The sequence below is a fragment of the Rhinopithecus roxellana genome, chromosome 10, assembly GCF_007565055.1.
Source record: "Rhinopithecus roxellana isolate Shanxi Qingling chromosome 10, ASM756505v1, whole genome shotgun sequence".
NCBI classification, from domain to species: Eukaryota; Metazoa; Chordata; class Mammalia; order Primates; family Cercopithecidae; genus Rhinopithecus; species Rhinopithecus roxellana.
The window spans coordinates 85,466,485-85,493,966 of NC_044558.1; the positions used below are offsets into that span (position 1 = coordinate 85,466,485).

The window sequence follows — 27,482 nt, forward strand, 5'->3', positions numbered from 1 at the left end:
CTGAGGCATCTGAGTGTGGCCTGAGCAGTGTGTGCAAGCTCGGAGTGGGACGGTGACAGCCTCCCCCCCCCCCCCAGATCCGATCTGTGATCAGGAGGAGCCGGGAGACGGGCCACGCACACCCCATGTCCCGGGAGCCCTCCCCTCGCCGCCGGCTGGACCCTGCCACCCTGAGCAGGACCCCATCCCAGGAGCAGCTCATCGCGGAGCTGCAGGGGCGGCTGGGCATCCAGCCTGAGGCAGAGGAGCCGGCGGAGGCAGCAGGGCCCTCTGCCCAGGACTGGCTGACCGAGGGCATCGTCATCACCGTGCAGCCACGTGGGAAGCGGGCCGGGGGGCAACTTGTAGAGAAGGTGGCAAGAAGATGCCTAGGGCTGGGGCTGGGCGAGAGCCAAGCACCTGGGGTCCAGGTTCTTCTGGCCTCAGTGCTGGCTGGAGGGGAGATCTGGGGAGGGTGGGAGTTTCTTGCCTCCTGTGACCTTGGAAGACTGGCCCCACTCTTGGTGCAGAGTGGGAAGGCCCAGGGGAAGCCTGGGGAGGTCCCCCCACCCCCGTGGGCTGAGCTGGCGATTTCTTCCTCATCGCTGTCCCTCCTTTCTTTTCCCCAGGTTGTCTTCCCTCCTGGCTCTCCCATTCCCCTGAGAAGAACCATCTCTGTCCTGGCTTCTCCTTCTGTCCCTTTGCTCCAGCATCACACAGACGCCGCGGCCAGCAGCTCTTCTCCCCTGCCCAGCCTGCCCACTTCCTCCCCTCTGGGGCCCTCAGCTTACACCTGTGGTTCTTCTGAGGTCCAGAGTGCAGGGGAAGAGCCCCATGATGAGGGGGTGCAGGGCCCCACCCTTTCCACTCCTGCATCCCACACCCTGAGGTCCGTGGGCTGCCAGACCGATGAGGACCCGCTCTTCCCCCCGATGCAGGCAGGCCTTAAAGGAGCCCCTCCCTTTCTGTCCCCTGTCCTAATGCCTGAGCCTCCCCCACTCTGCACACACACATATACACACTCAGATACCCTCCATCCTTCCATCCACCAGCCCCAGCACAGTAACCACAGTCCTGCCTTAAACCTTGACCCTGGTATTCCCCTACTTGGAAGGTCTGCCGCCCTCTTGCTTTCCTGTGGGTTCGCCTGTGTCTGCTCCTTCCTCGACTGGTCCTTGGTACTGCCCTGGGCTCACATCGAGGAAGGAAGCCACTCCAGAAGGAGACCAGAAACCTATCTCCTCCCTTCCAGCCCCCAGGCCCAGTGCCCGGTGAGGCCTCCTCACTGAGTCTGGCCACCTCCCCTTGCCATGTCCTCTGCCTTTGGTCGACTCCCCTCCCTGTCCTCCTTCCTTTCTCCCTGGGCCTCTCTCTCAGGGCTCTTTTTCTCCAGATTTTTTTCCCCAATTTTGGTCCTGCCAGTGGGGGAGAAACCCTCAGATCTCATCCTAGATTCCCTTTTAGTCCAGTGACAAGGTCCCGTATTCGTTCTTTAATTTTTAAAAAAGATTTCTTATCCTCATCTCTTCCCCTATCTAAGATCCAGGGCCTGGAGCAAAGAGCGGATGGGGAGCGGTGCTGGGCGGCTGGCTGGCCTCGGGACAGCGGGCGGAGCAGCCCCGGAGGGCAGGACGAGGGAGGGGTCAGTGCCAAGGCTGGGCTGGGTGTCCTGCGTGTCGTGCTCTCCCTGGGCTTGGCCGTGCCTGCTGGGTGCCCTGAGCCTTTCTGACCCCAGTGGGCCCTTCCGACCATGAGTCCTGCTGATGTCACTCCCACTTTAGGGCTCCTGGCCCCTGGAGGAGGTTGTACTTCTTGTCTCCATCAGCTCATCTGTTCAGGAGGGAGAAAAGTACCCCCATCCTTGTGCTGCCAGACACCGTACCCCGAGCCTCAAGACTCTTGACCAGCCCCTCCCTGTCTCCACAGTTCATGGCCCAGGGGAAGACAGGGAGCAGCTCGCCCCCTGGGGGGCCCCCGAAACCCGGGAGCCAGCTAGACAGCATGCTGGGGAGCCTGCAGTCCGACCTCAACAAGCTGGGGGTTGCCACGGTCGCCAAAGGAGTCTGCGGGGCCTGCAAGAAGCCCATCGCGGGGCAGGTGATGAGGGGGAGTGGGTGGGGTGTGGCCAGTGGACCCCTGCAGGGGTGGGGGTGCTCCGGGGCTGGCCTCGGCCCTGGACAACATTCATCTCCTCCTCAGGTTGTGACCGCCATGGGGAAGACGTGGCACCCCGAGCACTTCGTCTGCACCCACTGCCAGGAGGAGATCGGATCCCGGAACTTCTTCGAGCGGGATGGGCAGCCCTACTGTGAAAAGGACTACCACAACCTCTTCTCCCCGCGCTGCTACTACTGCAACGGCCCCATCCTGGATGTGAGTTCCTTATCGACTCATTCCAGCTTCACTGCAGCCCTCTGAGGGTTCAGGGGGTGTCATGGGAGACTCTCAGGGCTAGGGAACAGTGCGGCTGGACTCACACCCACACCTGAACCACAGCCTGTCCTGATGTGCATCAGGCAGCCCCACCTCCCCTCACTTCCCATCTCGCTTCCCTTCTCTGGAGACTCCCGGAAGGTCCCAGGACTCAGGAGCCCTGAGGACAGAAATGGAGCTGGATGCCAGAGGCCTCACTCTCCCACTCCGTGAACTTAGGAAATGCCTGGCCTCTCTGAGCCTATGTTTCTTCACTTATAAAATGGGAGTCACAGTAGAACTTGTGCCCTCTGCTTGGGGTGAGGATTAGAGAGGGTGTGTGTCTGGCTCGTCCCATCCTCAGTAACTCTGAATTCTTAGATTCGTTCACAGCACAGTTAGGAGAGACCCCCCGGCCGGGCGCGGTGGCTCAAGCCTGTAATCCCAGCGCTTTGGGAGGCCGAGACGGGCGGATCACGAGGTCAGAAGATCGAGACCATCTTGGCTAACATGGTGAAACCCCGTCTCTACTAAAAAAAATACAAAAAACGGCCGGGCGCGGTGGCTCAAGCCTGTAATCCCAGCACTTTGGGAGGCCGAGACGGGCGGATCACGAGGTCAGGAGATCGAGACCATCCTGGCTAATATGGTGAAACCCCGTCTCTACTAAAAAATACAAAAAACTAGCCGGGCGACGAGGCAGGCGCCTGTAGTCCCAGCTACTGGGGAGGCTGAGACAGGAGAATGGCGTGAACCCGGGAGGCGGAGCTTGCAGTGAGCTGAGAGCTGGCCACTGCACTCCAGCCTGGGCGGCAGAGCAAGACTCCGTCTCAAAAAAAAAAAAAAAAAAAATACAAAAAACTAGCCGGGTGAGGTGGCGGGCGCCTGTAGTCCCAGCTACTCGGGAGGCTGAGGCAGGAGAATGGCGTAAACCCGGGAGGCGGAGCTTGCAGTGAGCTGAGATCCGGCCACTGCACTCCAGCCCGGGCGACAGAGCGAGACTCCGTCTCAAAAAAAAAAAAAAAAAAAAAAAAAAGGAGAGACCCCCATGTTGGGAGTGTTTCGCTCTGTCTGTGGCTATGAGCTACGGGTGGAAGGCAGCCTTGCTGGGCATCTCAGTTGTGAGATCTGCCCAGTGGGGTGGAGCTCAGTCTTGATCCCACACTTGGCTTTCACAGAAAGTGGTGACAGCCCTTGACCGGACGTGGCACCCTGAACACTTCTTCTGTGCCCAGTGTGGAGCCTTCTTCGGTCCTGAAGGTACGGGCTGGACCAGCGGACTGACTCGCCACCTCTCAGGAGGGCCGGGGAGGTGGGGGTGGGAGACGCTGCTGAGGTTGGAGTCAGAGTGGCTCCACTTCTGGAGCCGGAATGAACTGTGCCTCCAAAACCCCCACTCCCCAGGGTTCCACGAGAAGGACGGCAAGGCCTACTGCCGCAAGGACTACTTCGACATGTTCGCACCCAAGTGTGGCGGCTGCGCCCGGGCCATCCTGGAGAACTATATCTCGGCCCTTAACACGCTGTGGCATCCTGAGTGCTTTGTGTGCCGGGTAAGGAGCCCCTGAACGCATCTGGAGGGGCTAGGAGCAGGCAGTGGGGAGAGAGGGGTCTTGCTCATTGTGCTCTCTGGACCCAACTCAGAGGCCTCCTTTTGGGTTATTAATGGGGGGAGCAGGCAGGGGGTCTCCTTTCTCCAGTCCAGGGCCAGGGTTTGTACTGAGGCTGGGACAAACCAGGAGCAAGGTAGACATGTCCCCCAGTCCAGCCCTGTGCAGCAGCCCTGGGCCACTCCTATTTGGGAGGTGAGTATGTGAGAATTAAATGAGATAATGCAAGTATTTAGCAGACTCGACAGAAGTGGGCCGTGGTTTCCAAAACCACTGCATTCTGGGGGCCCCACAGAGGTTACTAGGGATTCAACAAGGGCTCTGTGACCAAATGAGTTTGGGAAACACTGTCCCTGCAGGACTTCTCAGAGCCTTGTCTTGTCTTTCTTTTTTTTTTTTTTTTTTTTGTAGACGGAGTCTCACTCTGTTGCCCAGACTGGAGCGCAGTGGCGCGATCTTGGCTCACTGCAACCTCCACCTCCTGGGTTCCAGTGATTCTCCCACCTCAGGCTCCCAAGTAGCTGGGATTACAGGCATGCGCCACCATGCCTGGCTAATTTTTTGTATTTTCAGTAGAGATGGGGTTTCACCATGTTGGCCAGGCTGGTCTTGAACTCTTGACCTCAGGTGATCCGCGCCCCCCCCTTGGCCTCCCAAAGTGCTGGGATTACAGGTGTGAGCCACCGTGCCCGGCCCCTCTCAGAGCCTTTTCTACCTATATGTGATGTGAACCTCCAATGAGAATCTAGGATGCAGAGTTTGACCACACACCAGTGTCACACCTGTGTTTCTGGGAACACTGTTGCAGCCACCTGGCTAAGTGCTCAGGAGTCAGACCTGTGTATGAATCCAGGCTGTGAACTCAGTAGCCGCATGATCCTGGGCAAGTCACTTCACCTGTGTGCTTCAGTTGCCTCCCCTGTTGGAAGAATTAAAGAATCCCAGCGCAGGCCAGGCGCGGGGGCTCAAGCCTGTAATCCCAGCACTTTGGGAGGCCGAGGCGGGCGGATCACGAGGTCAGGAGATCGAGACCATCCTGGCTAACACGGTGAAACCCCGTCTCTACTAAAAAAATACAAAAAACTAGCCGGGCGAGGTGGCGGGCGCCTGTAGTCCCAGCTGCTCCGGAGGCTGAGGCAGGAGAATGGCGTAAACCCGGGAGGCTGAGGTTGCAGTGAGCTGAGATCCGGCCACTGCACCTCAGCCCGGGCGACAGAGCGAGACTCCAAAAAAAAAAAAAAAAAAAAAAAAAAAAAGAATCCCAGCGCTGCAGGAGGCGAGGTGGGAGGATTGCTGGAGGCTGCATTTCACCAGCATGGCAATATAGTGAAACCCCCATTTCTACAAAAAAAATTTTTTTAATAAAAATAAAAAATAAGTGTTTAGGACAGCATGGCACATAGAAAATGCCTAGCGAGTAGGAGTCCCTCCGAGTGTGCCCATCTGGGCCCCATCATACTGGGTGCTGCTCTAGCCCTTGGGACAGCCCCCTGAGCCCCTCTCTCCACCTGGCAGGAATGCTTCACGCCATTCGTCAACGGCAGCTTCTTCGAGCATGACGGGCAGCCCTACTGTGAGGTGCACTACCACGAGCGGCGCGGCTCACTGTGCTCCGGCTGCCAGAAGCCCATCACTGGCCGCTGCATCACCGCCATGGCCAAGAAGTTCCACCCCGAGCACTTCGTCTGTGCCTTCTGCCTCAAGCAGCTCAACAAGGGCACCTTCAAGGAGCAGAACGACAAGCCTTACTGTCAGAACTGCTTCCTCAAGCTCTTCTGCTAGGCGCCCTGCCCCTGTCTCTGCCCCCCTTCCCCAGCCAGCATCCCCAACGGCTACTGTGACCCCGATACTTCGCCCGGGGGTGAAGGGGTAAACCCACTGAAACTGGAACCCTTGTTCTCGGCTGGTGCAGGAGGGACAGGGCTGTGAGGGGTCCCCCTGCTTGTCTTCACCCCTGCCGAAGCCTCTGGACCCCCTCCTCCCTCCTGCAGCTCTCCCCAGGCTGCCGACTCCATCCTCCCCAGGGGTAGAGGCTGGGGGCCCACCCCAGCCCACGTACGTCCCCATGAACTGGCCTGGCCAGCACCCCACACTGGAGCCATCTCTTCCTCATATTTCTGCAGTGCAGCTGGAGGGCCGGGAAGGGCAGGCAGGGTCTTTTGGGGTCTCTTTTTACCCTTATTTCCCCCCTGACCTAATTGTCTTTGTTCTGTGATTATTGGGGGACACCCGGCTCCCTCCAGACAATGCCAGCATAAATCCATCCATCCAAAGGCAGAGAAGCCAAGGGGCATGGAAGGTTCTCTGTGCTCCTCCTACCCTTCCAGTGCCCTAGGCCTGGCAACTGCCCCTGCCTTTACCCGCCCTCCCCTTTTATACCCGCTCTGGTTCTACTGAGAAAAGCCTCTCCAGCAATAATGTTTTCTAGTCACTTTCTCCGTCTCCGGGACGGCGTGCCTGGACACTGTACCGACTTTGATAGATTTCTACACTGAGGTTTGAATTCATATCGCCTGAGTTGCTTTTACTTCTCTATACAAAATGATTTTGAAGAGATTTTAAAGATGTTCCCTTTTGTATTCTCTTCTTTGTCCACCGCCACTGGGCCTGTCACTGATGGTGGCTCTGGTGTGGAGTTTGCTTTGTACTGAGGGTTGGGGTGGGAAAGCAATTTGTATTTTATTTTTTCTTAGCACGAGCAGGTGAACTGGGAGTACCCCTGTGACTCCCCCTCTTTCACTTCATAGCTCACCAGGACTGTTTTATAAACTGCTGTATTTGGAAACCCCTTCTTTACTTCCCAGGCCAGCAAGCTCTTCACTGAAACTGGTTGAAGGGTGTCACACCCTTTTGGGCCTAGAATTCTGAACCTCATCTGTTCTGTTTCTGCGGGAGGAGAAGGGGAAAGTATGTTTTGGGGGGCTGCTTCCTGTCTAAGCCCTCAGGAGCCTCTGCTCCCCTGTGAACCCACTGAACCTTCTGAGCCCCCACCGCTTCTGTGGGGCTCTCTCTTCTGCCTTCTCAGGAAAGCTGGTGTCTGATTTTGGCCATCAGGACTCTGACGTCTCTTTGGTCTTGTTGATTTCCTCTGGGCATATCCCTTCCCCAGATCTGCTCCTCCCCTTTCACAGGTGGGATCGGCACTCAGGGGGTCTGGAAAGAAGGTCATAAAGGAGCATGATAGGATTTGGGTCAGAGGGACAGTCTCCTCTGGGGAAAGCCCCAGAGCTCTTTACCGAGGATGAAAGAGGAGCCAGGCCTTGGGCTCCTGATCAAGAGAAAGGGGCCCCACCGGGATCTAATGGTGAGAGTCCAAACCACTCCACTGGCCTCCTGGCAGAAGCCGTGTGTGCTGGGGTCTCCGAAGAGGGTCTCTCCTTTGTTTGTGGGGGAAGGTCAGCCTGGCCCCTCCAGAGGTCTGATGTCTCCACTTCCACCCACAGGCCTTACCGCTCTGTTTACAGTGACTCCCCCCAGACCCTCCCCAAGAGGGACTGGGGTTTCTGGGGTCTACTCTCTGAGTCAATGGTTATTTGAAAATTTGATTTTGATTTTATTTTTTCTCTGTAAACTTCTAACCTGGCTTTTCCCATTTCAATTCCTGTGATTTATGCCAATAAAGTTTGCCCGTGATTTTCACCTGTGCTAGTGCCGTTTCTTGCTGGTCTGAGATAACCTCGTGGTCCCAGCAGAGAGCAAACCCACCCCAGATGCAGCTGGGTCACCAGACGGAGGGTAAATTCTGGATGTTTCCTTTCTTGAGGTCAAAATCCCTGGGGCTGGGGTCCGTGGTCCTTGCCTGTGGTCACAGGTCCTCCCCGTGGGCTTTGCTCTTGCCTGGGCAGTTGGTGAGGACAGGCTGGGAACAGCGGGATGGGGCCCTCATGGGGCAGGGCCTGCCCAGGGTGTGATCACCTGCGTTTACCAAGGGCATCCTCACAGGGGCCTGTGGGTGGCTTTCCACTCATTCAGAGGTGGGGAAAGAGGCTCCAAGACAAGAACCTACGTGTACAAGGCAGTCTGAGTGAGGGCAGAACCATGATGCAGACCCAGGGCTTGCCTCTGCCTGTGTTCCTGCACTGAACCAGACGTGGCCGTGCCTGAGCCCACACAACTTGGGTTAGTCCCTTCCCTGCCAAAGGCAGCTACTTAGAGTTGAGAATGGGTCTCTACTGCCTCCTCGTGGTCGTGTCCGGATTTGCATGCCTCCTCTTTGCTCCTGGTCAGATCCAGAGCTCCAGTCCTAGGCCCTAGAGCAGGGGTGTCCAATCTCTTTTTTTTTTTTTTTTTTTTTTTGAGATAGAGTCTCCCTCTGCCCAGGCTGGAGTACAGTGGCATGATCTCGGTTCACTGCAACCTCCACTTCCCAGGTTCAAGCGATTCTCCTGCCTCAGCCTCCTGAGTAGCTGGGATTACAGGCACCCGCCACCACACCCTGCTAATTTTTGTATTTTTAGTAAAGCCAGGGTTTCACCATGTTCGCCAGCCTGGTCTTGAACTCCTGATCTCAAGTGATCTGCCTCGGCCTCCCAAAATGCTGGGATTACAGGCTTGAGCCACCACTCCTGGCATTTTTTTTTTTTTTTTGAGATGGAGTCTCACTCTGTCATCCAAGCTAGAGTGTAGTGGCACGATCTCGGTTCACTGCAGCCTCTGCCTCCTGGGTTCAAGTAATTATCATGCCTCAGCCTCCCAAGTACCTAGGATTACAGGTGTCCGTCACCACACCCAGGTAATTTTTGTATTTTTAGTAGGGACGAAATTTCACCATGTTGGCCAGGCTGGTCTCGAACTCCTGGCCTCAAGTGATCTGCCTGCCTCGACCTCCCAAAGTACTGGGATTACAGGCGTGGGCTACTGCGCCTGAGTGTCCAATTTTTTGGCTTCCTGGGGCCATGTTGGAAAAAGAATTGTCTTGGGCCACACATAAAATACACTAATGATAGCTGATGAACTTTAAAAAAATAGGCCGGGCGCGGTGGCTCAAGCCTGTAATCCCAGCACTTTGGGAGGCCGAGACGGGCGGATCACGAGGTCAGGAGTTCGAGACCATCCTGGCTAACATGGTGAAACCCCGTCTCTACTAAAAAATACAAAAAAACTAGCCGGGCGAGGTGGCTGGCGCCTGTAGTCCCAGCTACTCGGGAGGCTGAGGCAGGAGAATGGCGTAAACCCGGGAGGCGGAGCTTGCAGTGAGCTGAGATCTGGCCACTGCACTCCGGCTCGGGCGACAGAGCGAGACTCCGTCTCAAAAAAAAAAAAAAAAAAAAAAAAAATCACAAATATCATCATGTTTTAAGAAAGTTTACAAATTTGCATTAGGCCAAATTCAAAGCTGTCCTGGGCCGCATGTGGCCCACAGGCCATGGATTGGACAAGCTTGCCCTAGAGCTTCCTGGCAGCTTTGTTTCACCTTGAGCTGTGTCTTCACAGCTTCTCCATTGTTCGGAACGGTTCTCCAAAAGTAGCATGTTGAATTCTAGTCTAAACCCTTCCCATGCTATAGTGAGCTCAGAAGTGAAAATTACCTTCAACGCTCACCCAAAGAGAATGACGGGGCCAGGCTCTGCGGCTCATGCCTGTAATCCTAGCATTTTGGGAGGCCAAGGTGGGAGGATCACTTGAGCCCAGGAGTTCAAGAGAATAACTTGGTTTATTCTTCCAGCCCATGTTGGATTTATTTTATTTCTAGAAATGGGTATGGTATATTTCTTTTCTTTTCTTTTCTTTTTTTTTGAGATGCAGTCTTACTTTGTCACCCAGGTTGGAGTGCAGTGGCACGATCTTGGCTCACTGCAACCTCCGTCCCCCAGATTCAAGCGATTCTCCTGCCTCAGATTCCTGAGTAGCTGGGATTACGGGCACCCGCCACCACGCCAGGCTAATTTTTGTACTTTATTAGTAGAGATGGAGTTTCTCCATGTTGGCCAGGCTGGTCTCAAACTCCTGACCTCAAGTAATCCACCCACTTCGACCTCCCAAAGTGCTGGGATTACAGGCGTGAGCCGCCATGCCCAGCTGGGTATGGTATCTTTCATTGTAATTTGCTTTTCACTTTGCTTTGTGGATATTTTCCCATGCCAATAAATATAGATCTGTACCATTTTCTAATGGCTTCATAGTATTCCATTATATTGATGTGCTACAATTAGAGATGATATTTATATCGTCAGAGCCAGGAGGTCCTTGGAAATGTACCTTGTGCATATGTATATACTTGGAAAAGTGCATTCAGAGGGAGGCAGACTCAGGCTTTGGAAGGGACTGTATAGTGCAGTGAGGCCCAGGGGCTTTGAACTTCCTCCTAGATTTCAGTTCTGAAGCCATCACTTAATGGCTGAGAGAGTTGGGCAAATTATTTAACCTTCCTGTGAGTATTCTCATCGATAAAATGGGAGTACTGACAGTACTGTATCTCCTCAGAGGATTGTTGCAAAGATTAGCTTCAGAAATGTGCACAGAGTACTTAGGACAAAAGGAAGTGTGCAGTAATACATTGCCATTAAAAAGAGATCTCGGGGCCGGGCGCGGTGGCTCAAGCCTGTAATCCCAGAACTTTGGGAGGCTGAGGCGGGCGGATCACGAGGTCAGGAGATCGAGACCATCCTGGCTAACACGGTGAAACCCCGTCTCTACTAAAAAAATACAAAAAACTAGCCGGGCGAGGTGGCGGGCGCCTGTAGTCCCAGCTACTCAGGAGGCTGAGGCAGGAGAATGGCGTAAACCCGGGAGGCGGAGTTTGCAGTGAGCTGAGATCTGGCCACTGCACTCCAGCCTGGGTGACAGAGCGAGACTCCTTCTCAAAAAAAAAAAAAAAAAAAAAGAGATCTCGGGTGTCCACGAGTTGCCGAATGGAGCTGAGCATCTTGATGAAACCAGGGATCTCAGGGTGAAGACTGAAGCCCTAGACTATGGCGGAAGTTGGGCACCTGAATTACATGTGGAAATATGCCAACTGAACATTGGACCACCACGGCCTGCCCGTGACTCAGCGCCTAGTGCCAACAGAACACCTTTCAGGATCCACAGCAATGCAGACAACAGAACCCACGCAGGCTTCCGTTCTCAAGAGGCCATCCAAACATAACCGCTGGCCGGGCATGGTGGCTCATGCCTGTAACCCCAACACTTTGGGAGGCCGAGGCAGACAGATCACTTGAGGCCAGGAGTTCAAGACTAGCCTGGCAAACATGGTGAAACCCCGTCTCTACTAAAAATACAAAAAATTAGCTGGGTGTGGTGGTGGGTGCCTGTAATCCCAGCTACTCTGGAGACTGAGGCAGAAGAATTGCTTGATCCCAGGAGGTGGAGGTTGCAGTGAGCTGAGATTGCGCCATTGCACTCCAGCCTGGGTGACAGAGCAAGGCTCTGTCTCAAAAAATAAAGACATAAATGAAATGAAATGAAATAAAAAATAACTGCTGACGAGACAATTTACATTTCCTTCCCCTCACTACACTCCCTGATTGTTCTGGATCAGTGTGTCTCACACCTTTGGATCTTACATGCTACTTGGGAAAGTTCTATGGAGAAGGCAAAGATTTTGAAGGCGCAGGAGACTATCACAGATACTCACAATGATCATAGATAGTACTATCATGGTACCATAGATACTCAAAGTGATCATAGATAGCAGTATCATAGTACCATAGATACTCACAATGGTATCTACCTAAAGGATTTGAAAGCTTTGCATCAACCAAAGGAAAAGCACCAGTGAGAGTGAAGATACAGTTCCAGACAGGTGCTGCTTCTTATTGTAAAGGTGTCCAGGTCTTGTGCCTATGATGTGTTCAGATCAGTGACGGAAACGATGAAGACAGACAGACTGGAAGGAAGAACACGACAGTTTAGTAGTACTAAGTATGGTCCGTTAGATCGGGGTCCCTAACCCTCAGGCCAAGGACCGGTACTGGTCTGTGACCTGTTAGGAACTGGGCTGCACACCAGGAGGCGAGCAGCAGGCGAGCGAGTGAGCTCTTCATCCTGTCCGATCAGCAGCAGCATTAGATTCCCACAGGAGTGTGAACCGTATTGCAAACTGCACACGAGGGATCTAGGTAGTGCACTCCTTACGAGAATCTAATGCCTGATGATCTGAGGTAGAAGTTTCATCCCCAGATCACTTTCCCCCGACCCCTGGTGTCTGTGGAAAAATCGTCTTCCACAGAACTGGTCCCTGGTGCCAAAAAGTTTGGGGACTGCTGAGTTAGATCATAACACTTAATCCTGATAATGACTCTGTAAGGCAAGGTTTGTTCACCCTAATAAACGGCAGAAATATGGGTCAAATCTAGGTTCAAAGTTGATGCTCATTGTATGATACATACTGCCTTTGATAACAGGTATCCTAATCAGTACCTTCCTGGAGAGTTTTGTTGCTATACGACTTTCTGTAGTTACTTTCTTTTCTTTTTTCTTTCTTTCTTTCTTTTTTATGGTTACAGAGTCTCATTCTAAATAGTCGATATTTTAAGCTTTGGGGATCATACAGTCTCTGTTGCAACCACTCACTTGTGACAACCACAGACAATGTGTAAATGAATAGGTGAGCAAGGCTATGTTCCAATACAACTTTATGTACTTATTTATTTATTTATTGAGACGGAGTCTTGCTCTGTCCCCCAGGCTGGAGTGTGGTGGCGCGATCTCAGCTCACTGCAAGCTCAGCCTCCCAGGTTCACGCCATTCTCCTGCCTCAGCCTCCTGAGTAGCTGGGACTACAGGCGCCCGCCACCACACCCAGCTAATTTTTAGCATTTTTGGTGGAGACGGGGTTTTGCTGTGTTAGCCAGGATGGTCTCAATCTCCTGACCTCGTGATCCACCCACCTTGGCCTCACAAAGTGCTGGGATTACAGGCGTGAGCCACTGCACCTGGCCTATTTATTTATTTATTATTATTATTTTTGAGATGGAGTCTCATTCTGCCACCCAGGCTGGAGTGCAGAGGCACAATCTTGGCTCACTGCAACCTCCACCCCCTGGGTTCAAGCGATTCTCCAGCCTCAGCCTCCCGAGTAGCTGGGATTACAGGCGCCTGCCACCGCACCCGGCTAAATTTTATATTTTCAGTAGAGACAGGGTTTCACCCTCTTGGCCAGGCTGGTCTTGAACTCCTGACCTCGTGATCCACCCGCCTTGGACTCCCAAAGTGCTGGGATTACAGGTGTGAGCCACTGCGCCCAGCCACAAATTTATTTACGGAAACAGACAGTAGCCATATTTGGCCCATGAGCTATATAGTTCGGCCAATCCTTATGATATACCAAAGACAGTCATTTTTGACATATTTTAATCTACATAGTTTCAGAGTACTTTGACTCCTGTAATTCTTGCAACTCCCTAGTTCTGTATCCTGCAGTGATTCCCCAGTGTCCCTCACCATAAAAGCCTCCATGTTTTATTATAACAGAGCCTTGGAAACAAGGATGTGAGCCAAGAACTCAAGCTTGTGCCCATCATGGTGAAATTTGCATCATTAGAAGAATATTTACAGTTGGGTGCAGTGGCGCATGCCTATAATCCCAGTACTTTGGGAGGCTGAGGCGGGCAGATCATCTGAGGTCAGGAGTTGATCAGCCTGACCAACATGGAGAAACCCCGTCTCTACTAAAAATACAAAAAATTAGCCAGGTGTGGTGGCGCATGCCTGTAATCCCAGCTACTCGGGAGGCTGAAGCAGGAGAATCGCTTGAACCTGGTAGGTGGAGGTTGCGGCGAGCCGAGATCACACCATTGCACTCCAGCCTGGGCAACAAAAGTGAAACTCCATCTCAAAAAAAAAAAAAAAAATTTTACAAAGGACTTTAGAGAAATCAGAGTCAGTACCCTACTGCCTGCAACAGAGCTAGCCCTGTGGTAGGAAATCTCATACAGTGGGTGGGCTCTAATTTCAGAGGATAAGAACCTGGCCTCCCATGGAGGTCTCAGTTGGAGCTATTGATTATATGGTGGAACAAGATGAGACTGACAGCACTTGAGCTACCCGTATCTAAATTCTGTTCAGGGAATTTTATGCCAGTCAGCTGCACCAATATACCCTGCCATGCTAGCAAGTGTCTTGGTTTTAAACCTGCTACCGTCCCCACCCCCCGCCCACAACTCTACCAAATTATTCATGTTGGCCTGATTTTCTTACTCTTCCATCTTTTCTGGCATTTTTTGGTGTGTGTTTGTGTGCGTGTGTGTGGCTGCTTTAGAGACATTCTGCCACCTTTCTGGACTTAGCTACTTAGCTAGATCAGGGAGAGTAGGCAGGTTGTGATTGCAATCTTTTTTTTTTTTTTTTTTTTTTTTGAGATGGAGTCTCGCTCTGTCACCCAGGCTGGAGTGCAGGGGCACAATCTCAGCTCACTGCAAGTTCCACCTCCCAGGTTCACACCATTCTCCTGTGTCAGCCTCCCAAGTAGCTGGGACTACAGGTGCCTGCCACCACACCTGGCTAATTTTTTGTATTTTTAGTAGAGATGGGGTTTCACTCTGTTAGCCAGGATCGTCTCAATCTCCTGACCTCGTGATCCGCCCACCTCAGCCTTCCAAAGTGCTGGGATTACAGGCAAGAGCCACCGTGCCCAGTGTGATTGGAATCTTAATAACCTGTCAAAACAGAGCATTTAAATCCTATTCATGTTATTTTCTATTCTTCCCATGGAGCACAGACAGCCAAAAAGACAAATAAGAGAGGCCTCAGGCCAGGCACAGTGGCTCATGCCTGTAATCCCAGCATTTTGGGAGGCCGAGGCAGTCGGATCACCTGAGGTCGGGAGTTCGAGACCAGCATGACCAAAATGGAAAAACCCCGTCTCTACTAAAAATACAAAATTAGCCAGGCAAGGTGGCACATGCCTGTAATCCCAGCTACTCGGGAGGCTATGGCAGGAGAATCACTTGAACCCGGGAGGTGGAGGTTGCGGTGAGCCGAGATCGCACCATTGCACTCTATCTTGGGCAACAAGAGTGAAATTCCATCTCAAAAAAAAAAAAAAAAAAAAAAAGAAAAGAAAAGGAAAGAAATACAATGCAGTAATGTGAAATCGGGCTACTTCTGACTTTTTTCTTTTTTTTTTTTTTTTGAGAGGGAATCTTGCTCTGTCACCCAGCCTAGAGTACAGTGGCGCGATCTCAGCTCACTGCAACCTCCGCCTCCTGAGTTCACACAATTCTGCCTTAGCCTCCGGAGTAGCTGGAATTACAGGCACATGCCACCATGCCTGGCTAATTTTTTGTATTTTTTAGTAGAGACGGGGTTTCACCATGTTAGCCAGGATGGTCTGGATCTCCTGACCTCGTGATCTGTTGGCCTCGGCCTCCCAAACTGCTGGGATTACAGGCATGAGACCCTGCACCCTGCCTACTTCTGACAGTTTTATGGTGTGTGATATAGGATATAACATGATATATGAAGCTCTTTGTAATAATTTTTAATTTTGAAATAGCTGATTCTTTGGGGATCATTTAATACATAATTCCACGGGTTTTAGTGAAAAAAAAAAAAAAAAGAGAGATCTCAGGGTCGGGCAAGGTGCATCATTCCTGAAATCCTAGCAATTTAGGAGGCCAGGGTGGGAGGATTGCTTGAGCCCAGCAGTTTGACATCAGCTTGGGCAACATGGCAAAACCCCGTCTATACAAAAAGTACAAAAAATTAGCCTGGTGTGGTGGTGTGCACCTGTAGTCCTAGCTACTTGGGAGGCTGAGGTGGGAGGATCACTTCAGCCTGGGAGGTCAAGGCTGTAATGAACTGAGATTGTTCCACTGCACTCTAGCCTGGGCAACAGAGTGAGACTCCTTCTCAAAAAAAGATTTGATGGAGGTGGAAAAAAAAAAAAAAAGATTTGATGGAGGTGAATTACTCTACGGATGTTTGTTGGCTAGTTTTCTAGGAAGAGGGAATGGCCAATGCAAAAGCCCCCAAGTTAAGCCTGCTCTGGAAAAGCAGCAGAGCATCATCTGGGTGGAAAGCAAATAAGTCAGGAGGAGAACGTCTGAGATGATGAGAGTGGGCGTGAGGGGCAGATAGGTAGGGCCTTGTAGGTAGTTTAGATTTTAGGTTTTTACTCTGGAGGAAATGGAAAGTTTTGAGCAGAGAAGGAGATGAGCTGACTTAGTTTTTTTTTGTTTTTGTTTTCTTTTTGAGACGGAGTCTCTCTTTGCCACGCAGGCTGGAGTGTAATGGTACGATCTCAGCTCACTGCAGAGCTCACAGCTCCTGAGTTCAAGCAATTCTCCTGCCTCAGCCTCCTGAGCAGCTGGGATTACAAGCGTGTGCCACCCCACCCGGCTGATTTTTGTATTTTTAGTAGAGACGGGATTTCACCATGTTGGCCAGGCTGGTCTCAAACTCCTGACCTCAGATGATCCACTTGCCTCGTCCTCCCAAAGTGCTGGGAATATAGGCGTGAGCTACCGCGCCCGGCCAGATTTTAAAGGTCCCTCTGTTTTGGTAGGAGGAAAAACAAACTAGAGAAGACAAGAGACCATTCTGTTTCTAAGCATGTGCAATTACGTCTCAGCTGCATCTCATGCCTTTCAGTTTGCCGAGCTCGCCAGGTGGCAGAGGGAACTGGGGACTCCGAATTCGCAGCTCCAGCTCCAGCCCCGCAGGTGGCAGCAGCTCAGAGCAAGCTCCTCCAACGCTAGGCAGCGCCTTCCTTCACGACCCTACTTAAAGGCGGCTTTCCGTTGGTTCGAGTGGCAGCGATATTATCCAATGGTTGCCTGTATTCGTTCAGCTTTGTCGGACGGGCGATGGCTCCAGCCAATAGACAGGAGCGCTATCCGCGGTTTCTGATTGGCTATTTCGTTCGCATATAAAATGCACGCGCGGGCACTAGGCCCTTCTCTCGCCAGGCGTCCTCGTGGTAGGTTGGTGCACTAGCCAGATCGGCGCCTGGGGCGTCAGCGGGAAGCATGGAGGGGTCTTTGGGGGCTTTTGGGAACATGGAGTCTTATCCTGTTCCGCCTGGGGCCTCGGTGGCGGCTTGCACTCCCCGAGGTGGCGGCGGCTGCCCCAGGCAGAGCCGGCGGGCGGTTGCGCGTGTCTTGCTCCTCGTAGGCCCAGGACCGGGGGCTGGGTGTCGGGGTGACCAGGCCTGAGCTCCCTATCTCTCCTCAGTGACATCGTCTTTAAACCCTGCGTGGCAATCCCTGACGCACCGCCGTGATGCCCAGGGAAGACAGGGCGACCTGGAAGTCCAACTACTTCCTTAAGATCATCGTAAGTGCAGGGTGGGTCGCCTCTGCCCTTCATGTTGCCCCAGCGCAAATAGGGACAGTCAGCTGCTATGTGCTGAGGGTCTATTGAGTACCGGCTACCGAATTAGGCCATTTTCGGGAAAATCCTGTTAACGATTTCCTGAGATAGGTCCCTTCTGTTGTAGATAAACAGGCTCAGGGAAGTTAAGTGGCTCCTAAGATGACAGCATTCATATCCAGGTCTGGCTTCCAAAAGATCACACGTTATACCTTTATTTTGTGTTTTTTTAACCGAGTCTCGATGTGTTGTCCAGGCTGGAGTGCAGTGGCTTGATCTTGGCTCACTGTAACCTCTGCCTCCCAGGTTCAAGCGATTCTCCTGCTTCAGCCTCCCAAGTAGCTGGGACGACAGGGGCGCGCCACCACACCCAGCTAATTTTTGTGTTTTCAGTAGAGACGGGGATTCACCACGTTGGCCAGGATGGTCTCGATCTCTTGATCTCATGGTCTGCCCGCTTCAGTCTCCCTAAGTGCTAGGATTATAGGTGTGAGCCACTGCGCCCGGCTGCACATTATACTTTTACTGCATCTTTGAGAAGGTCTGAGGCCAGTAATGACTCATTGTAAGGAAGCAAGTTGTTGCATATTTAGGACCTGTCAGTTAAGAAACTTAAGTGTCCAGTGACTTTTGGATGGCCTTTGAGGTGGGTCTTCCTTGCCCAGAAACGCTGACTGTACTGCGCTTAAGCAATTAGGCAGCATTGTAGAGCATAGTTTGTATTACATTTTCCCACACTTAAAAGGTTTTCAGACACAAAACTCAAAAGAATTGTACAACAATCCGGATATACACACCTAGATTTCTTTTAACAAGTAATAATGTTGCTCTATTTGCTTAACATTGTGCTTTGAATGCTGTGAGTCTAGCCCTCTTGACCAGCTTATTTGGAACATTCCTTTTTTTACCCTGATAACCATTTTAGTGAATCGGAAACCTGCCTCGTAATTGGGAAAAATAAAAAAAAAAATAAGTAAAAAATAAAAGGAAAAACTCCTTGATCGAATGTAGAAACCTGATTTTCAGCATTCATACCCAGCAAACCAGTCATCCAGTTTGGCAGTGTTACAACGTAGCTCCCACTCTCCCTCTGACTTCAAAAGCTTAGAAGAAAGGGAGTGAGATGGAAACAAATTGTGGGGTTCAGTTTCTCCTGGCATTTTTTTCCCTCTTTCTTCCTGTTAAACTTGGCTCCTCTGGCTTGTTTTTTGTAGCAACTATTGGATGATTATCCAAAATGTTTCATCGTGGGAGCAGACAATGTGGGCTCCAAGCAGATGCAGCAGATCCGCATGTCCCTTCGAGGGAAGGCCGTGGTGCTGATGGGCAAGAACACCATGATGCGCAAGGCCATCCGAGGGCACCTGGAAAACAACCCAGCTCTGGAGAAGTCAGTTCCACTGGCAGTTTTGTCCTCCCTCCCCAGTGCCCGTCTCCCTCTTCCTGGAGAATGGTGCTGAAAGGTGATTGTCTCCCGTAAACTTCTCTTTGCAGACTGCTGCCTCATATCCGGGGGAATGTGGGCTTTGTGTTCACTAAGGAGGACCTCACTGAGATCAGGGACATGTTGCTGGCCAATAAGGTAAGGGGACAACTGAGTTGGCTAAAGAGATTTTGTAGTGCTCCTTAAAGCAAAATGGACCATTCTCAGGTTGTATGAGTGGAGAGGCTTTTCTCACTGTTTGTTGTCTTTATCAGGTGCCAGCTGCTGCCCGTGCTGGTGCCATTGCTCCATGTGAAGTCACTGTGCCAGCCCAGAACACTGGACTCGGGCCCGAAAAGACCTCCTTTTTCCAGGCTTTAGGTATCACCACTAAAATCTCCAGGGGCACCATTGAAATCCTGGTGAGTGGACCTGGTTTGCCTGTGCTAACCAGGCAAATGGGGGGCTGCTTTTAGTGGCCATGGGTCTGTTGGTTGTCCAGGTGTTTACTGCCCCACTGTTACCTTGTTCAGAGTGATGTGCAGCTGATCAAGACTGGAGACAAAGTGGGAGCCAGCGAAGCCACGCTGCTGAACATGCTCAACATCTCCCCCTTCTCCTTTGGGCTGGTCATCCAGCAGGTGTTCGACAATGGCAGCATCTACAATCCTGAAGTGCTTGACATCACAGAGGAAACTCTGCATTCTCGCTTCCTGGAGGTACATGCTCTCAGCCTTGCCCCCTCTTACACTGATGGTTGAGAGCATGACAAGGGTCAGACTGAGTCCCTGTAACCAAGGACTGTGTTTTCATCTGTCTACCTGCCTCATCTGTAAAATGTCAATAACAACATAAGATTGTTGAAGGAGTTAATGAATTAATGGATGTAAAGTCTTAGAACAGTACTGGGCTGTTATTCTAGGGCCAGGAATAAGACTGTCAAATTTTGCCATCAAAATGCCCTTTAAGAGGCAGAGGTTGCGGTAAGCCGACATGGTGCCACTGCACTCCAGCCTGAGGGACAGAGTGAGACTCTGTCTAAAAAAAAAATGCCCTTTAAATAATGAATAATAGTGATAGAAAATGTCTTTTCTTGGATAAACGATAAATTGAAATTAATGTATATAATTAGATATTATTAGCTACTCTGAGATAGCTTCATTTACTTGTTCAAAGTTTGACTAGTGAATGAAATTCACATCTGGAAATAGTTGAACATTTTTCGTTCATGGAACTCAATGGCTATGTTAGTCATTTATGCTTTTCACGATGGTAGTGGCTTTGGAAGTAAATGCCATCAATAATGGTATACAGAACACCTGGGTTTGGAATAAGGGCAAAATTCATTTGATAGGTCTGAATTGGTATGAGATGAAGTGGCCTCTCGAGACTGAGCTGCCAACCTGGCAATTATTGTCTGCCAAGGGTTCTCTTTATTAGGCTTTACTTGGACTTCCTTTCCTGTAGGGAATCTCACGTAAAATGAAATCTCCCTCCCCCAGGGTGTCCGCAATGTTGCCAGTGTCTGTCTGCAGATTGGCTACCCAACTGTTGCATCAGTACCCCATTCTATTATCAACGGGTACAAACGAGTCCTGGCCTTGTCTGTGGAGACGGATTACACCTTCCCACTTGCTGAAAAGGTAAAAGGATCCCACCGGGACCACAGTGGGCCTGACTGTGACAAATTAGGGTGACAAATGGTGGCCTAAAGTGCCTTTACAGTTGTATTTTATATAGCAGATAATTTTGTGAGGATATTTGAGAGGTTGGGGGGCAGGGAAGGCGTTTCTCACTTGAGAAATGACAAGAGACCCAAAGGGGGTTAATGGGCAAGAGCTGGGCCTTAGGAACCACCCCTCACTAGGCCATACCCAAGCTGTCCTGCTTGGGCCACTTCTGACAGGCAAGGCTTCACACTGACTGTGATATCGTTGCTCCTTAAACTCTACCATGGCAGGAGGGTGGGTAGTAGCAGAGTGTGGATGACCATTTTGACCACTTCTCCCTTCCCCCTTCAGGTCAAGGCCTTCTTGGCTGATCCATCTGCCTTTGTGGCTGCTGCCCCTGTGGCCGCTGCCACCACAGCTGCTCCTGCTGCTGCTGCTGCAGCCCCAGCTAAGGTTGAAGCCAAGGAAGAGTCGGAGGAGTCGGACGAGGATATGGGATTTGGTCTCTTTGACTAATCACCAAAAAGCAACCAACTTAGCCAGCTTTATTTGCAAAACAAGGAAATAAAGGCTTACTTCTTTAAAAGGTCTCTGGACTCTTAATTTTGTATTTTTTTTCCCTTTTTATACAGGGTCTGGCTGTTGCCCAGGCTGGAGTGCGGTGGTGTAACTACAACTCACTGCACCCTCGAACTCTTGGGGTCAAGGGGATCCTCCTCTCTCAGCCTCCCAAGTAGCTGGGACTACAGGCACACACCATGACGCTCAGCTACTAATTTTGTAGAGATGTTGCACAAGCTGGTCTCATTCCTGGCTTCAAGGAATCCTCCTACCTCAGCCTCCCAAAGTGCTAGGATTATCGGCTTCAGCCACCGTGTGCCTGGCCCTTAATTTTGAGGCTTTATAGTGCCATATGCTAGAAACCAAAGCCATGGTGAAACTAGAGAGCTTTATATTTAGGTGTTGATGTTTGGGTAACCTCTTTGTATCTAAAAGAAGCTACCAGTCAAACATCCTGTATGGTTTTCTAGACACAGTTGTAACTATTACACTAGAATTATTATTTCCATGGCCACTGCAGTAGAGTAGGTTTAGTGTCAGCTGAGATAGGCACGTGGTGGATGCTAGGGCCAGTCCCATAGAGCAGTTTTTCAAGCTGGGTGGTGCTCCAACTCATTAGAAGGTGGTGAACAGTTTGTATTTTTGAGACAGTCTCACCCTGTTGCCCAGACAGGTGCAGTGGCTTGGTCTTCGCTCACTGCAACCTCCGCCTCCCGGGTTCAAGTGATTCTCTTGCCTCAGCCTCCCAAGAAGCTGGAATTACAGGCAGCTGCCACCATACCTGGCAAATTTTTTTTTTTTTTTTTGGTTTTTTTTTTGAGACGGAGTCTCACTGTCACCCAGGCTGGAGCACAATGGCGGTCTCAGCTCACTGCAACCTCTGCCTCCTGGGTTCAAGCTGTTCTCCCACCTCAGCCTCCCAAGTAGCTAGGACTACAGGCATGTGCCATCACACCTGGCTAATTTTTGTGTTTTTAGTAGAGACGGGGTTTCACTGTGCTGGCCAGGCTGGTCTTGAACTCCTGATCTCGTGATCCGCCTGCCTCGGCCTCCCAAAGTGCTGGGATTACAAGCATGAGCCACTGCACCCGGCCTTTTTTTTTTTTTTTTTTGGTATTTTTTGTAGAGACAGTGTTTCGTCATGTTGACGAGGCTGGGCAGGAAATCCTGACATCAGGTTGATCCACCCACTTCAGCCTACCAAAGTGCTGGGATTACAGGCGTGTGCCACCATGCTTGGCCCCAGTATTTAAAGAGAAAGCATCTGCTGAGAACAGGTGCTTTGTTGTGATTCCTGTATTTCACTTACAGATCTGCCGGAACATGGTATGTTCATTCTAACTAGGTCTGTGTCAAAGGTTTGAAAGTCACTGCTAACAGGGCCGACAACTAAGCTGTGGGGACCCTATTCTCTAAATTGCAGCCACATCTGCAAGTAGCCTCCTGCCTCGTGGCCTTCAAAACTCCCAGCCTGGGGCATCCAGCATTTCCCCAGGGCAGGGGCCTCCTTCAGTTCTGAACCTTCCCCAATCTCCTTATCTACCCATGTTTGCTAACCCTGTACAAGTCATCCCTCAACTGAACTACAAACTGAGGACAAAAGACTAGTTCGCTGACTCTTTTACCTAGTTTTTAGTTCCTGCTATCTAGGAAGCAACACTTGTTTTTCTTAAGAATGCAGTCATCACTCAGGAAAGGCCCACGTAAGGCTGGCCCTGCGGGCTGGAAGTGGGTCAGGGGCTGCAAGGCGGGCTCATAGCGTTACACCGCGGGCTCACCACGTTACAAGCGCTAGTCTCCCACGAGGCGCCTGGGGCTGAAGAGAGGGCCCTGGGGAGGAGGCCTTGTGGCTCCGGCGCGGGCCAACTTCAAGCCCGTGATCCGGCTGCCCGGGCTGCAGCGGCCGCCGTCCCGCCCGGTGGCGCCAAGCCCGGGGCCCTGCCCCAGCTGCCTCTCGGCCTCACCCTGCCGCGTGGGCCTCGCTGTGACCCGGAAGCGCTCCGGAAGCGGTTCCGGAGTCAGCCCCGGCAGGATGGCGGCGGACACGCAGGTGAGGCGGGCGGCTGCGGGGCCAACGGGTCGAGGGGACTGGTGCGGACGGTGGCCGTCGGGTGGGGCCGCTCTAACTCCTCGGCTTAGGGGCGCTGGGGGTGGTGGCTGTGGAGGGCGTAGTCTTGGGGCCGTCTCAGGCCGGACTCTCACGGCTGCGGGCTTGGCCCGGCCGGGGCGGCGCAGGCAGACCGCGGGCTCGAGGAGTCCGGGGCTCCCGCCACGACTTCGGCAGCTGGAGCTTGGCGGGGCCTTTGCCCGACCCCGGAGTTGCAAAAGTTCACTTTACCGAGCCTCTACTTCTCTCCAAACGCCTCCGGCTGTGAGCCCCGGGCCAACGCCAAGTCTTCGTTAAACTTTGTATTCGGCAGATGTTCTTTGAGTGTAGACTTTGGATTCATACAGATTTGGGCTTGAGTTCCTGCTCGTCGATTTCTGTGACATGCAAAACAAGTAACTTAACCCCACCAAGTCTGCCTTTTCATCTATAAAATGAGGTTAAAACAATACTTACCTTAAAAGGTTGTTGTGAAGTTTCAGTGAGATAAAATAGGGCTTGATATATGTTGGTTGTTATCAGATGCAGGGTTAGTGAAAAGAACTGTGTCCTGCCCAGGAACAGTCTTGTCACCCTTGAGTGTTACCGGTGGGTACTTTGTAATTCAGGAAGGACTTGGGAAAACCTTTTCCTCCACCCAGTTGTGGTTATGTTTAAAGTGAAAAGACATTGTTATGGGGCAGGGGAAAAACAGGTGTGTAAAGGACAGCTGGGCTGATTTGGGGTCTCCAGGGTGATGGGATTGATTTTTATGAGTAGGCCCAGAAAATGACCACTTAACTTGAACATTCAAAAAGACATTTATTGAGACTCTGGTATGCAGGTGGCTGATGTTCAAATTATGTTGTACTGAATCCTAGAAAGAAAAGCTTAGTATGAGCGGGTTAGGGGAATACATGCTGAATGTTTAACATTGATACTCACTTGAGGAAGAATTTTCTCTAGAGCTGCAATGTCCAGTATGGCAGCCACGTGGCTACTTAAGTTTGTTAAAATTAAATGAAATAAAAAAAATTCAGTTTTTGGCTGGGCATCGTGGCTCACCCTGTAATCCCAGCACTTTTGGAGGCTGAGGTGGGTGGATCACTTGAGGTCAGGAGTTTGAGACCAGCCTGACCAACATGGCAAAACCCTGTCTCTACTAAAAATGCAAAAATTAACCGGGTGTGGTGGTGCATGTCTGTAATTCCAGCTACTGAGGAGGCTGAGGCATGAGAATCACTTGAACCGAGAGGCAGAGGTTGTAGGAAGCTGAGATTGCGCCACTGCGCTCCAGCCTGAGCAACAAGAGCGGGACTCTGTCTCAAAAAAAAAAAAAAAATTTAGTTCTTCACTTGGACCAGCCACATTTCAGTGCACAGTTAGCCGCATGTAGCCAGTGGCTACTGCATTGGGTGATGCATGATAATATTTCTGTATTTTATAATTTTTGTATTTTTAGTAGAGGGGGTTTCTCCATGTTGGCCAGGCTGGTCTCGATCTCCTGACCTCAGGTGATCCTCCCGCCTTGACCTCCCGAAGTGCTGGGATTACAGGCGAGTCACCGTACCCGGCCTGAGATTATTTTATTTTGTTTTTTGAGACAGAACTCCTCTCTGGAGTGTAATGGCACAATCTCAACTCACTGCAACCTCCGCCTCCCAGGTTCAAACAATTCTCCTGCCTCAGCTTCCCAAGTAGCTGGGATTACAGGCATGCGCCACCACACCCGGCTAATTTTTGTAGTTTTTGTAGAGACAGGGTTTCACCATGTTGGGCGGGCTGGTCTCAAAGTTCTGACCTCAAGCAATCCTCCTGCCTCGGCCTCCCAAAGTGCTGGGATTACAGGCGTGAGCCACTGTGCCTGGCGTTGTCTTCAGTATTCTAAAGGAAAATGATTTCAACCTAGAATTCTATATTTGGCCAGAACATTTTCATACTTGCAAGGAGTTTACAAAATGGAGGATGTGCTTCACCTAAACACAAGAAAGTACATGTTCAGGGTGATAAACTGTGCCCCAGCTGTAGAGGATCACATGCCTAAGTGGGGCAGGTCAGAAAACTGGGAGAGATTTCCTTAGGAAGGTGGAATTTGATGGAATACCTGATCTGACTAAATGTACTGAGATTTAGACAAATGGCAAAAAGCTTGGGGTTTAATTATTTATAAGAACAGATAAAAAAAAAAGTCAAACTGAAGCATGGTGGGAAAGGGTAATTATTAACACCAGGGGCATAAAAAAGCTGGGAAGAATAAGAGTTTATTAAATGGATGTTGAATGCCCTTTACATATAATGTAATCACTGACTACTTACCTAGCCTATATTATGAAACAGGGGATTTCCACTGGGGAAATGGGGAGAGTGTGCGATGGGGTTGGAGCAGGAAAGGGAGCTGTGGTGGAAAGGCAGCAAAACTGAAAAACCAAGAAGCACGCGCAAGTTACCTCCTTAGTTAGAGATACTTAGATATATGGAGGTAACTACCCAAATACCCACCAAATCAACCTAAGGGTTGTCCGTGCAGAGTGAGGGCAAGGGACTGGTTTTTATGGCAGACCTCTCAGAACTTTTTGGTTTTGACTCTATGTGCATCTAAGACTATAAAAACAAAATACTTTTTTTTTTTTTTTTTTTTTGAGACGGAGTCTTGCTCTGTTCGCCTAGTCTGGGGTGCAGTGGTGTGATCTTGGCTCACTGCAACCTCCGCCTCCCGGGTTCACACCATTCTCCTGCCTCAGCCTCTTGAGTAGCTGGGACTACAGGTGCCCGCCACCACGCCTGGCTAATTTTTTTATTTTTAGTAGAGACGGGGTTTCACCGTGTTAGCCAGGATGGTCTCAATCTCTTGACCTCGTGATCTGCCCACCTCGGCCTCCCAAAGTGCTGGGATTACAAACGTGAGCCACCACACCCAGCCAAAAACAAAAGACATTTTAAAGTTAAAACAATACATCATTTACGTAGAAGACAGTTTTGGACGTTGCCAATAGAATTATGGCAGGGATTTAAGCATGAAAAACTCAGCATTGTTTCATTTCTGCGTGTACACTTGCCTCTTATGCTACTGATAAGGCCTGCCTGTGAAATACCCTCAAAAGAAAAAGATGATGACCCCACTTTATTAAGTTACATGAGCCTTATCATGCCCTGCTCTACGGCTTGTGAATCCACAACCTGCCCACTTGGTAGCTTGTAGAGTATTCCTTAGGAGCAGATTTTCAGGGATGTTTGCAAACTGCCCCCAGTCACTGGGTCTTATGCTTTTGTCCCTACGCTGGGGACTGCATCTGTGGTAACTCAATGACTGTTGAAAGCTAAAGATTTGTTAGCATCAGTTTATAGACCTGTTTGGTTTCAAGGTTAGTTTCAAAAACGCAGGTGCTATGGCTCTCAACTCCACTCTGAGCAGTGACTTCCTCTAACCATCTCTCTTGGAGATGGTTTCTTCATTGCCTGTAAAGTGGGGATACTGATGCCTCCCTTGCAGGCTTATTGGTAGTAGTAGCCAACTTTATGCTTGGGATGAGAGTAGACGCCCCTTATACACAATCTCATTTAATCTCCGTAACAGTCATATGAGGTAACTGCTATTGTCCGCATCTTGTAGATGAAAAAACTAAAGATAGGGGGAGTGACATTATTTGACTAGGTTTCCACAGCTAGTAAAAGGCAGAGCTGGGATCCAATCTCCTAACCTTTCACGTTTTAGCCAGTGTGCCTATCCTCTGCCAGCGAATTGCCAGGATGCTGACATTCCCATTATGGGGAGGTTAAAGTGAGATAATGTAAAGGGAACATGCTTGGCATGTACTAGGCCCTTGCTAGATTTTGGGTAGTTCTGAAGGGATATTTTCTGTTCAGAGGTCTTTGCCTTTCCTCTTATTGCCCAAGTTTAAGTAAGGTATATTGAGTTGTTGACTAGTTGAATTAAAGCAGTACATCTCAAGTGGGAGTGATTTTGCCTCCCAGGAGACATTTGACAGTGTCACAACTGGGGCGGGTTGGGGAGGTGGGCTGCTACTGACATTGAGTGGGTAGAGACCTGGAATGCTGCTAAAAACACGGCCCCCCACAGCAAGAATTACGTGGCCCAAAATGTCTGAGTGGAGAGGTTGAGAAACCCCAGGTTAGAGAGATCCCCAAATTCTACACGCACCCCTCAACACAAACATTGTTTTATAGTCTGACTGGTGAAATTTTCTCTGTCGCTTGGCCTTCACAGGTTTCCGAGACACTAAAGCGTTTTGCAGGGAAGGTGACAACAGCCAGTGTAAAGGAACGGAGAGAAATCCTCAGTGAACTTGGGAAGTGTGTTGCTGGAAAAGGTATTTATTTGTCATCCATGTACCCTGGACAATATTCTTTTTTTTCTTCTTTTTGAGAGAGAGTCCCGCACTGTCGCCCTGGCTGAAGTGCAGTGGCACGATCTCAGCTCACTGCAACCTCCACCTCCTGGGTTCAAGCGATTCTCCTGCCCTCAGCCT

General features: G+C 50.8%; 3 protein-coding genes across 15 annotated transcripts in view; all 3 read left to right on the forward strand.

Moving 5' to 3' along the window:
- The window catches only part of PXN (paxillin), a 59,858-nt gene extending 52,218 nt beyond the window's left edge, over nt 1–7,640 (forward strand). For 7 of the 11 annotated variants that reach the window (XM_030938797.1, XM_030938799.1, XM_030938800.1 and 4 more), the window contains 6 exons: nt 1,520–1,621; nt 1,906–2,076; nt 2,179–2,352; nt 3,570–3,651; nt 3,796–3,944; nt 5,517–7,640. In XM_030938797.1, coding sequence (XP_030794657.1) covers nt 1,520–1,621; nt 1,906–2,076; nt 2,179–2,352; nt 3,570–3,651; nt 3,796–3,944; nt 5,517–5,783 — 945 coding nt within the window. In that variant the 3' untranslated portion in view covers nt 5,784–7,640. Of the gene's footprint in view, nt 1–77; nt 918–1,519; nt 1,622–1,905; nt 2,077–2,178; nt 2,353–3,569; nt 3,652–3,795; nt 3,945–5,516 lie in introns of all 11 variants that reach the window. The other 4 variants (XM_030938798.1, XM_030938796.1, XM_030938792.1 and 1 more) reach the window with 3 other exon arrangements.
- A 9,182-nt stretch (nt 7,641–16,822) lies between these two features.
- Nucleotides 16,823–20,938, forward strand: RPLP0 (ribosomal protein lateral stalk subunit P0). Of its 2 annotated transcripts, none has more exons than XM_030938802.1 (8): nt 16,823–16,863; nt 17,118–17,219; nt 18,470–18,645; nt 18,750–18,837; nt 18,954–19,100; nt 19,212–19,397; nt 20,181–20,321; nt 20,700–20,938. In XM_030938802.1, the coding sequence occupies exons 2-8, from the start codon at nt 17,166–17,168 to the stop codon at nt 20,862–20,864; spliced, it is 957 nt and encodes a 318-aa protein (XP_030794662.1). In that variant the 5' UTR covers nt 16,823–16,863; nt 17,118–17,165; the 3' UTR covers nt 20,865–20,938. The 2 variants fall into 2 exon arrangements, with proteins under 2 accessions (XP_030794662.1, XP_010366585.2); XM_010368283.2 differs by having other exon boundaries at nt 16,839–16,867.
- A 1,977-nt stretch (nt 20,939–22,915) lies between these two features.
- Nucleotides 22,916–27,482, forward strand: part of GCN1 (GCN1 activator of EIF2AK4) — a 66,408-nt gene continuing 61,841 nt past the window's right edge. The window contains exons 1-2 of one of the 2 annotated variants that reach the window (XM_030938803.1): nt 22,916–22,959; nt 27,221–27,323. In XM_030938803.1, the coding sequence (XP_030794663.1) occupies nt 22,942–22,959; nt 27,221–27,323 (121 nt within the window). In that variant the 5' untranslated portion in view covers nt 22,916–22,941. The remainder of the gene's footprint in view (nt 22,960–27,220; nt 27,324–27,482) is intronic. The other variant, XM_030938804.1, reaches the window with a different exon arrangement.

Excerpts from the sequence above, each read along its gene's own strand:
- RPLP0 (XM_030938802.1), top strand. The coding sequence starts at position 17,166 with ATGCCCAGGGAAGACAGGGCGACCTGGAAGTCCAACTACTTCCTTAAG. Across the intron at positions 18,646-18,749 it reads AACAACCCAGCTCTGGAGAA|ACTGCTGCCTCATATCCGGG; the intron begins GTCAGTTCCACT and ends TTCTCTTTGCAG. Across the intron at positions 18,838-18,953 it reads ACATGTTGCTGGCCAATAAG|GTGCCAGCTGCTGCCCGTGC; the intron begins GTAAGGGGACAA and ends TGTCTTTATCAG.